At 44.4% G+C, this 11,188-nt stretch overlaps 1 protein-coding gene across 1 annotated transcript; it reads left to right on the forward strand.

Annotated features, from left to right (window-relative positions):
• Nucleotides 1–252: 252 nt before the first annotated feature.
• AHSG (alpha 2-HS glycoprotein) lies at nucleotides 253–10,922 on the forward strand. The gene is made up of 7 exons (XM_034438884.3): nucleotides 253–505; nucleotides 1,476–1,586; nucleotides 2,977–3,061; nucleotides 5,167–5,330; nucleotides 6,982–7,092; nucleotides 8,107–8,208; nucleotides 10,169–10,922. Exons 1-7 carry the CDS (start codon nucleotides 305–307, stop codon nucleotides 10,421–10,423), a joined length of 1,029 nt encoding a protein of 342 aa, XP_034294775.2. The 5' UTR covers nucleotides 253–304; the 3' UTR covers nucleotides 10,424–10,922.
• The last annotated feature ends 266 nt before the right edge of the window (nucleotides 10,923–11,188 follow it).

Below are 11,188 nucleotides of genomic sequence, written 5' to 3' on the forward strand. Positions count from 1 at the left end.
TTAAAATACCCTTTTCTGCAGTGGTATCCTGGGATTAATATGACCAACTGTCCTCTTTTCGCACAATCTGCATTTTTTCCCCTTATCTAATCAAACTTTGACTAGATGTCTCCACATATTTATTTTTCCTTTCCTCTTGTTTGCAGGACCTTCGGCAAATATTGCATCCTCCCAAATAAGCCAATGCAAGTGGCAGGTGGCGGGGGGGACAGCGAACAGAAATACTCCATAAAAAGGAGCACCTGACGTCGGATCCTCTACCTTCCTTCCGTCGGTGCCTGGGAGATCATCTCTGAACCCAGCCATGAATTCCCTGGTAGCTCTCGTACTCCTGGGTCAGATTATAGGATGCACGTTTAGTCATCACTTGTTGCCGCAATTAGATTGCAACGGCGAAGAAGCTGAAAGATTAGCAAAATTGGCAGTGGACTACATCAATGAGCATAGTCTACATGGATACATACAAGCTCTCAATGTAATCAAGGATGCTCATGTCGTACCCCGGGTAAGTACAATGGGAGGAAAATTTTTCCTAGTTTCATTTACTAAATCAATGACAGTTAAGTGATTGTTTTGGGGAGGTGATGTTGTGCCAGTCAATTTCTGTAGCCTTCCTGCTGAGATCTGGGCAGTCTACAGCCTCTTTCTAGTCCATGTTCTGTAATCTCATAGCTTCCATTTTCAGCTGAATTGCTAGACGGGTGTGGACAACGGGTGTCCACCATTTTGTTGATAGTGACACACACTGCCCCCGACCCATCCCAGTGAATGCTTATACTCCTGACTGCTGCTTCTTTAGTTGTCAGATCCTTAGAAAGGGAAGGGGGGGTCATCTCGTGATCTGCACCATACGCACAACACGTTTAACCAGCGCAGAGCATGTTTCTGTGACTGCATTTGGATATGCAGAACTTGATGTGAGCACCAGTTGGATTTGTTATGTCAGCTCAGCTCCTTGGGTTATTTAATGGTTCAGCGTGGGATGGAAATCTAGGAAATGGTTCATTCTGCAACTGGGTTAAGTGTTGTATGAACTCTCCAACTGAGCAAAATGTTAGCTCCTTCCCAACAATTCAATCTTCATTAGACCCCTGTCCCAAACTGTTGTCCTAAGTATCTGTAGGTAGACAGGCCAGGACTACCCAATGCCATTTTTTGGAGCCACAATGCTGGTGGTTGAATATGCACACATGTGAACCATGCAATGTCAGAAAGAGGCAATTTTTTTCCACCCAGACTTGGTCAAAACCAACAACTGGGTAATCAACTGAGGCCTACAAGAAAACCTCATACCACATTGCAGAGCAGAGCAGATGTTGACGTCAGGACAGGACAGCCTTGTCCATTCCTGCCTTGCAACCTCCAAAGGAACCGTGTTTAACTTAAGGCAGCATTGAAATTTCCTGTTGGGTGTATTTTCTTCAAAGCAGTTGATACTGAGAAGTACACATTCTCATGCTAATTTTTCGTTTTAGAGACCCCGTGGGAATATAATATTCCTTGAGCTAAGTCTTCTGGAGACAGTCTGTCACGTGTTGGATCCATCCCCTCTCGAGAAATGTACTGTAAGACCCCAAAAATACCATGTAAGTGTCTGAAAGTTCTTGAAAATGTAAGACTTTGTGAGAGGACAGGTGGCTTCTTACCACTCCACCAAGAGTAAATTGAGTTTCTGAACACATATACACACAAACTGATGTAGTGGTGAACAAAGGGTTAATGAAACCTCAGCGGTGTCTAATGTATTCCATGGGCATTCATTCTGAGCGCACATTACCTAGCCAGATTTCATTTCAACTCTGAACAATGAATTAGCCAGGAATTAAGAAGTCAATCCTTATTTCACATTCACCCCGTGATGTCCAAAGTTGAATTGTTCCCATGCCAGATTCCATGAAAAGTGCCTTATAGGAGGTATCCAACCACAGCAACTTTTAAGACCTGTGGACTTCAAGTCCCAGAATTCCCCAGCAAGCTATGTCCAAGGTTGGACGCCCCAGGTTTAAGGTTACTGTCCAATTTTTATCAACATGGAACTGGCCAAGTAGAAGTTCTCATATTACCACACCTGCAAATGTTTCCCCAAAGGCACCAATAAGATAGTTTTGGAGCAAATATGCATGTCAGGCTCAAAACCAAGAAAGACCCGCTAAATTAAAGGTAAAGGTTCCCCTCGCACATATGTGTTAGTCGTTCCCAACTCTAGAGGGCAGTGCTCATCTCCATTTCAAAGCCGAAGAGTCAGCGCTGCAGTCTGTGGCCGACATGACTCAATGCCAAAGACGCATGGAAAGTTGTTACCTTCCCACCAAAGGTGGTCCCTATTTTTCTACTTCCATTTTTTATGCGCTTTCGAACTGCTAGGTTGGCAGAAACTGGGACAAGTGACGGGAGCTCACCCCGTTACGCGGCACTAGGGATTCGAACTGCTGAACTGCCGACCTTTCGATCGACAAGCTCAGTGTCTTAGCCACTGAGCCACCCTGTCCCTTCCCGCTAAGTTAGGGCAAAGCAATTTTCCTTTATTGTTCCTTACCTATAGACCAAAATCGTGCCACACTAAAGCAAACCTCTTGCATCATTAAATGCATACAGTACTCTGAGAACTTCTACAGAGGAGCTGTGTTGACGTTCTTCTTCCCAACCAAACTGTCTAAACTTTGCTGTCTCTTGCTTCGCTGGAATGCAACCCCTCCCACCTGGGAATCCAGACTACATTCCACCACAGTGCACTAGCTACTGTAATGATGCTGCCTCACAAAATAGTCTACCAAAGTTATTAGTGCATTGTGCTCATTTTAATAATCTCCTATCTGTTAAGAACGTGAAATGTGCTATAATGGACCATAATGAATCCTACTAATGCTATAAATCCACCCCCAGAAGCACCAGTTTTAAAGCAGTAGCCCAAAATGGTTAGTTAAATAATGTTAAGTTAAAGTTTAACCTGTTTAATTTGATGGCTTGTATCTCCAGGCTGTTGAAGGAGATTGTGATGTCAAGATTCTCAGTGATGAGGGCGTCGAGAAAGTGGTTGCTGTGAAATGCCACTCAGAACCAGGTAATTCATCTTTGTCCCAGTTGGATTTTTAACTGGGCTGGGTTCAAGAAACTAAGAGCTGAGCCACTGGCCCCTTGTCATTTCCTGTCCTTCTTTATTAACTTTTTATGATGATGGAGTTACTAACCCAGCCCTTCTTTAAAATTCAGCAGCATCTTAGGGTCCTGAGATCTCTCTCCCCCCCCCCCCCCCGAGAGGCTAACTATGCATTGCTTTAATTCAGTTGAAAGGCAATTCAAGCCAATCTAATCAGATAGAATGGATCACTGAATCAGATGCTTCCAAACTGTTTATTCTGCATCTGCAAAAACTTTTCTTTCTCAATCTGTTTAGGAATACAAATTAAAATGCTGCTTTCAGTCCATTCAAATGATGGGCTTGAATCAAACTGACAGTTCAAATCAATTTGATGTTTGGATATGGACTGGAAGCACTTACACACCCTTAATAAAGCATTCAACATCCCTCCCTCCCTCCCTCCCTCCCTCCCTCCCTTCGTTTCGTTTCGTTTCATTTTATTAAATTTGTATAAACCCTTCCTTCCTTCCTTCCTTCCTTCCTTCCTTCCTTCCTTCCTTCCGTCCTTCCTTCCTTCCTTCCTTCCTTCCTTCCTTCCTTCCTTTCTTCCCAGCCAATCAGAACCCTAAGCTGTCCAGTCCAGGAAATGAAAGTGCAGGAGAATTAACTCTGTTGTTGGTACTTCCTGTTAATTGGAAAACTGCTATGGAAGTTTTCCAATTTAGTTTGCATTTAGGGCATTCCCAATCAATTTCATTATCTAGAACAAGAACAATCATTATTCGGATCAACTAGGAAAAATTATGGCTCAATGTTTATTGAACATTTTTTTTTTTAATTTGATGTATATGCCGCCCTTCTCCGGAGACTCAGGACGGCTTACAGTGCGCTAAGCAATAGCCTTCATCCTTTTTGTATACAAAGTCAGCTTATAGCCCCCACAACTGGGTCCTCAATTTACCTACCTTAGAAAGGATGGAAGGCTGAGCCAACTTTGAGCCTGGCGAGATTCGAACCTGCAGTAATTGCAGGCAGCTGGTCTTAATAACAGGGTGCTTTAGACCACTGTACTACCAAGGCTCTTCCTTAGCAAACATCAAAACATTTAACTGCAAAATGAGAGGCTTTGCTGGCTGGGGAATTCTGGGAGTTGAAGTCCACTAGGCTTAAAGTCGCCAACGTTGGAGACTCCTGAATCAGTGCAGGTGTTAAGCTATGGTAGCAACATGGTTGCTACATGAATCTGGCTTCTCCATTGACTTTGCTGTGTGTGTGGCTAATTAAAGAACTGCAGGGATTCAGTTAAGAACGGTGGCAAGAAAGGCCGTAAAATGGAGCAAGCTCACTTAACAAGAGTCTCATTTGGCAACATAAACGTTGTGCTCAATTGTGGTCATAACTCAAGCACCGTCTGTCCTTACGGTCTCCCATTGCAAAAGCTGTAATTTGAACTTGCTGCCCAACTATTTTTTTTTTTTAACCTTCTGCCTGAAATTTCCTGACAGTCAGGATAATGAATCAGTGGGACGACTTGCCTCCAGAAATTTTTAAGACAAGACTAGACAACCATTTGTCCGAAATGGTACACAATGTCCTGCTTTTTTTGCAGCCGTTTTCAGCTAAGACTGCCACCCGCTTTACAAACATACGATGAACAGTTGCAGGAACTGGGCATGGCTAGTCTAGTGAAGAGAAGAGAAGGACCAGGGGAGACATGATAGCAGTCTTCCAATATTTGAGGGGCTGCCACAGACAGGAGGGGGTCAAGCTGTTTTCCAAGGCACCCGAAGGCCAGACAAGGAATAATGGATAGAAACGGAACAACGAGAGAGTCAATCTATAAATGAGGAGAAATTTCCTGACAGTGAGAACAATCAACCCATGGAACAGAAGTTGCCTTCAGAAGTTGTGGGAGCTTCATCACTGGAGGCTTTCAAGAAGAGATTGGACTGCCATCTGTCAGAAATGGTGTAGGGTCTCCTCCTTGGACAGGGGGTTGGTCTAGATGACCTACAAGATCCCTTCCAACTCTGTTAACCTGTATCTGTAAATGCCCTTCTTGACTTTTTCTTTTTTTGTCTTTTCAGATTCTATTGAAGATGTGAGACGAAACTGTCCAATCTGTCCAATTCTGTTGCCTCGGAATGACCCTCATGTGGTAGAATGTGTTGAATACGTGCTCCATAAACACAATGAACAACTGCCCGAACACGCTTATGAAGTCCTTGAGATTTCAAGAGGGCAGCACAAAGTTAGTATGCAAATCTCCGATTACCTCTTCCAGTTTAAAGGTTTGATACTTAGAACTAAGAGAAAGCAGGAGGAGATAGGAGGGGGGGTGGCAATTATGCTCTGCAAAAGTCTAGGAAAAGAACCAGAAATCAACAAAGGAGAATATTTGTAGCTCAGGATTGAAATGAGGGGTCCTTGGTGCCCTCTGAGCTCGGGTGTGTGGGGTTTTTTTTGTTTTTTTTTTTGTAGACGTTTCGTTAACCAAACTAGGTAACATCATCAGTGCTAGACCGATGATCAACTAGCACCAATGATGTTACCTAGTTTGGGTAATCAAATGTCTGCAAGAAAACAACCGAGATCGGAGAGCACCAAGACTCTGCAAAGAACCAGCTGCTAAGAAAAAAAAGGGGATAGATACCTTTTCAAGAACCAGGGGCTGAAGACGGCTTTTTTAAATTTACTTTCCAAGCCTCTGACTCTAGTGAACAAGGATTCACTGACATTTTATTGATAAAATATAATTACGGCCAATACCCAGTCAAGTGAAACTTAGAAACAGCCACCAGATGAAATACCACATGAAGAACGGCTGCAGGTTTTGGGTTTGGCTAGTCTAAAGAAAAGAAGAATTGAGAGGGGGGGGGTCAAATTATTCTCCAAAGCACCTGAAGGCAGGACAAAAAATAACGCATGGAAACTAATCAAGAAGAGAAGCAACCTGGAATTAAGGAGAAATTTCCTAACAGTGAGGACAGTGGAACAGAAGTTGCCTCCAGAAGTTGTGGGTGCTTCATCACTGGAGGTTTTTTAAGAAGAGACTGGACAGCCACTTGACTGAAATGGTATCGGTCAGTGGGGGGAGTGCGTGGGGGGGGGTTGTCGCACTCACGCGTGCCCACACCCATAATTCAGTGCACCCCGCTCCCCCCCGCGCAAGCACACGTGACACCCCTGCGCTCCCCCCGCTTTTGGCACGCGATGGCACGGTGGGCCCAGTAGGCCCATTTTTCGCCCTCCCCAGGCTCCAGAGGCTTACTTGGAGCCTGAGGAGGGCGAAAACAGCCTTCCCCATCCCCCTGGAGGCGCTTCGGAGACCAGAAATGGCCTATATACTGACTTCCGGTGGGACTGGAAGGCCCATTCTTCGCTCTACCCAGCCTCCAGAGCCTTTCTAGGAGCCTGGGGAGGGCAAAAATGCCTTTCCCTCCCCCGGAGGCCCTCCAGAGGCCGGAAATAGCCTTCCAGTGGGCCCGGAAGGCCCGAAAATCAGCTGAGCTAGGGCAACACTCGCGTGCCCACCGATATGGCTCTGCGTGCCACCTGTGGCACGCGTGCCATAGGTTCGCCATCACGGGTATAGGTTCTCCTGCTTGAGCAGAGGAAACTGGACTAGAAGACCTCCAAGGTCCCTTCCAGCTCTATTCTATTGTAAATATTCTAAAACAGAAGCGATGAAACAGCCATGCAAAAGCTAGGAAATCCTTATTTCTTAGGGGCTCTGGGGAATCACAAATTACCTCTCCCTCTGCCAAAGGAAGCTGGGAAATTCAGTCGGAACAGGCGACCACGGGTGATGGTGGGGATATGCAGCAGACAGGACTAAAATTTCATTCTCCCAGCCATTTCTACCCACAATCCAGCTGAAACGTCTCTTGCTTTGATTTCAGTTGGAGCCTGAAGCTTACTATGTGGAGTTTGCTATTGTGGAGACCAACTGCTCTGCTAAGGAAGCTCACGACAACCATCATGACTGCCACCCCAAAGCAGCAGGAGAAGGAGTAAGTGCGAGGGTCAACTCCAAACCTATCTGAGCAATTGCCATGTCTGTCTGTCTGCCTCTCTTTTCTTTCTCTCTCGCCTCTCTCTCTTTCTCTTTTCTTTCTCTCTCCTCTCTCTCTTCTTTGTTTCTTTCTCTCTCTCCCCTCTCTCTTTTCTTTCTCTCCTCTCTCTCTCTCTTCTTTCTCTCTCTCTCTCCCCTCTCTCCTCCCTCCCTCCCCCCTCTTTCTTTCCTCTCTCTCTCTCCTCCCTTCCTCCCCCCCCCTCTTTCTCCTAGCAAACCAGGACCACATTCTAAACAAATATGCAAGGCCAAATATTCCATAGAGAAATAGAGACTTGATTCTGGCTTTCACCAGCCCAAATCCTACACTTTAACCCAGTGGTGGGTTGCCCCCAGTTCGCACTGGTTCTATAGAACTGGTAGTAAAACCAGCGGGAGGCTCCGCCCACTGACCCGGACATCATCAAAATGCTTCTGCGCATGTGGCCCCGTTGCGAACCGGTAGTAAAGGTAAGTAGAACCTACCCCTGCTTTAACCTCTGTGCAATGTCAATGTCATCACAATTCCTCCAGAAATAATGCATCCCCAACCTTCCCATCAATATCTGAAGAAGAATATGATGCCGAGTACTCTAACGATTTTTTTTTTAATTAGATTTATATGCCGCCCTTCTCCGGAGACTCAGGGCGGCTTACAATGCGTTAAACAATAGCCTTCATACTTTTATATATTTTATACAAAGTCAGCTTATTGCTCCTACAATCCGGGTCCTCATTTTACCTACCTTAGAAAGGATAGAAGGCTGAGTCAACCTTGAGCCTGGTGAGATTTGAGATTTGAACTTGCAGTAATTGCAGGCAGCTGATGTTAATAACAGTGCTTTAGTCTGCTGCGCCACCAGGGTGCAATGGAATTGGTTTGTGACCTGACCAGATTCTTTAATTCATTAGTAGCTTTTTGGGTTCGCATGGAAATATCTTAATGTTTCCTTTTCCCCCTCTTTCTCTCCAGCATCTTGGATTCTGCAGAGCGACTGTGTTTAGATCGCAAGCTGCCACTGAAAAACCTAAAGATGAAAAGTATGAGTCAGACTGTATCATCTTTGATATCAAGGTATATACATTAAAGGCAATTTTGTTCATCCTCCTTCCCCTTCCTCCACACCAGAGTTTCTCATCCTCACCAACTTTAAGATGTGTAGACTTCAACTCCCAGAATTCCCTAGCCAGAAGGTTGGGGAATTCTGGAAGTTGAACTCCAGAACATATCTCTTGGTTTCTGTCCATCCAAGGAGCTCAAAATTGACTTCCTGTTCCAGCTATAGATTCCCCTGCATCCCTTCACATGGGTATATAATATAATAGCTCTGATATATAATACGGTTTGTTCAGGGGTGAAATCTAAAATTTGTTACTGCCGGTTCTGTGGGCATGGCTTAGTGGGGGGGGTGGTTAATGTGACTGGGTGGGCGTGGTCAACTATTTTTTTTTTTTTAACTTTTCAAAGCATTTTTTCTAATGCTTTGAAAAGCTTCTGTCGATCAGGCTACTCAGCTGGGAGTTGCCAGAGACTTTTCAAAGCATTTTTTTTACCACCTCTTCGGCCAAGAGGTTGCAGAAAAAATTGCTTTGAAAAGCCTCTGATGATCCCAGCTGAGCCGCGCGATCATCAGAGGCTTTTTTTTTTTTACTTTTAAAAGCATTTTTTCTTCGGAAGAGGTTGTAGAAAAAATGCTTTTCAAAATTAAAAAAAAAGCCTCTGATGATCGTGCGGCTCAGCTGGGCATGGTGTGTGTGTGTGGGGGGGATTTTTGCTACCGGTTCTCCGAACCATCTGCCACCATCGCTACCGGATCCAGCATTCTGGTCCGAACCGGGAGCATTTCACCCCTGGGTTTGTTTGAGTTTGCCTTAGCATAATGCAGCCTTTTATGATTTGTAAACCATAGATTCTTTTATTTATATACTTCCTTTTCTCTGAGATTATTATTTTGATCCTCACCACTGCCCTTTGGATTGTAGGCTGGGCTGAGAACAGAATAACTGGCTCAGAGCTACCCAGAAATTTACCTAGCCAGGAAGGGTTTGAATCTAGATCTCCCCAGTTTAACACTGGCCCCTTAATTGCCATGCTATTCTTTCAACAAACTGCGGTTATAACAAATTATGCCTTAGCCATATGCCTTACAATAACAAAAAGAACAACCCTCCACTAAACTGCAGGACTAACTGCCATTTTTCAGTTTTATTCATTTGACTTCTACTCCAACATTTGCCAACTGCCAGGTTACAGGCAGTCCTCAATTTATGACCACAACCACAAATTTTCATTGCTAAACAAGACTGTTGTTAAGTGAGTTTTGCCCCATTTTACACCCTTTCTTGCCACAGTTGTTAAGCGAATCACTGCAGTTGATAAGTTAGTAACCAGGTTGTTAAGTGAATCTGGCTTCCCTATTGACTTTGCTTGTCAGAAGGCCGCAAAAAAGAGATCACAGGGCCCTTTGACACTGCAACCGTCATAAATGTGAGTCAGTTGTCACGCATCTGAAATTTGACCATGGGGATGCTGCAATGGTCATAAGTGTGAAAAACAGTCATAAGTCACTTTTTTCAGGGCTGTTGTAACTTCGAAGGGTCACTAAATGAATGAGGAGTCCCCGTATTGAACATACTAAGAGCCATCGATTTTCTTGATTTTCTTTTTTCAATTTTCAGTGGATTTTCTTAATTAACTTTTGGGTTAATGCGTTGGAGAGTTCAAAGCAGGATAAAATAGCAAGAGCACTTAAACTTATATAGCGCTTCACAGTGCTTTTACAGCCCTCTCTAAGCGGTATGCAGAGTCAGTATATTTGCCCCCAACAATCTGAGTCCTCATTTTACCCACCTCGGAAGGATGGAAGGTTGAGTCAACCTTGAGCCTGGCGAGATTCGAACTGCCAAATTGCAGTCAGCCGGCAGTCAGCAGAACTTGCCTTCAGTACTGCACTCTAACCACTGCGCCACCACGGCTCATGACCGAAGAAGACTCACCTATGTTTGCATGTTGTTGTTTTTGTTTTGTTTTCCAGGTGGGAATTCCTCACGCCCATTTGATCGAGCATCACTATGCAAAAAATATTGTTTCCCCAGGACACAACAATACTGTCCTGGACCTCGTCCATTCGCACAACCATACCAGCGCCTCACACGAGACTCATTCTCACGAACACGCAGCGACAGTCGCCGCTCCTGTGGTCAAAAGGGAAGCTCCAACAGAGGCATCACATGATCACACACACGCTACAAACCTTTGTCCCGGAAAAGTACATCACTTCAAGATTTAGGCCAGCTGTGACACAGAGCAGAGAGAAGCCGCCCAGTTAAATGCAAAACCCCTTTTTCCAAATCGGAACTCAAACCCTGAATCCAAAAAAAAGGGGGTTTTACCCTGATACGTTACCGTCCTGGCCAAGTGTTGTGATCACCCGTTGTTGTTATGAGAAAGAGGCTTTGCATTCGTGCCTTTCTGCTTTTAGAAATGCAGGTGCTGACTGCAAACTTAACATCTTCCAGTCTCTCGCTCTTCAGCCAAGGAGCTAAAAGAAAGTTGAACAGAAGTTATATTAGCCCCAAAGTCAAAATTCTTCTTTCTTTTTTTTTAAAGAGAAAATGCATAACATTTGACAATATCTGCTCATTACCTCTATTCCTTATGAGATTTTCCCCCCCCTCTGAATGTTTCACCATGCTACATTATTTTACAGGGGCAATGTTGAACAAAGTCCAATATATTGACAGCAAAAAGCACGGGGTACTTCCTAAATAAAATGTTCAATTCTAAAATGGGCTTGCCCTTTTGTCTTGCTTGACGTTCGTGGGCCAGATGGCTTTGGTCAGCCTGGGTGAGAATTCTGGGAATTATAGTTCAGCACCTCTAGGGGAGGACAGTGGGTCAACCTATTCTTCAAAGCACCTGAAGGCAGGGCAAGAAGCAATGGGTGGAAACTGATCAGAGAATCAACCTAGAAGTAAATAAATGTCTTGACAATTAAAAGGATAAAATAAAAATAAAAACATTTGACAATGAAGAAATAAATATTAGAAGAGCC

This window comes from Pantherophis guttatus, chromosome 6, assembly GCF_059756535.1.
Source record: "Pantherophis guttatus breed Tessera chromosome 6, ASM5975653v1, whole genome shotgun sequence".
NCBI classification, from domain to species: Eukaryota; Metazoa; Chordata; class Lepidosauria; order Squamata; family Colubridae; genus Pantherophis; species Pantherophis guttatus.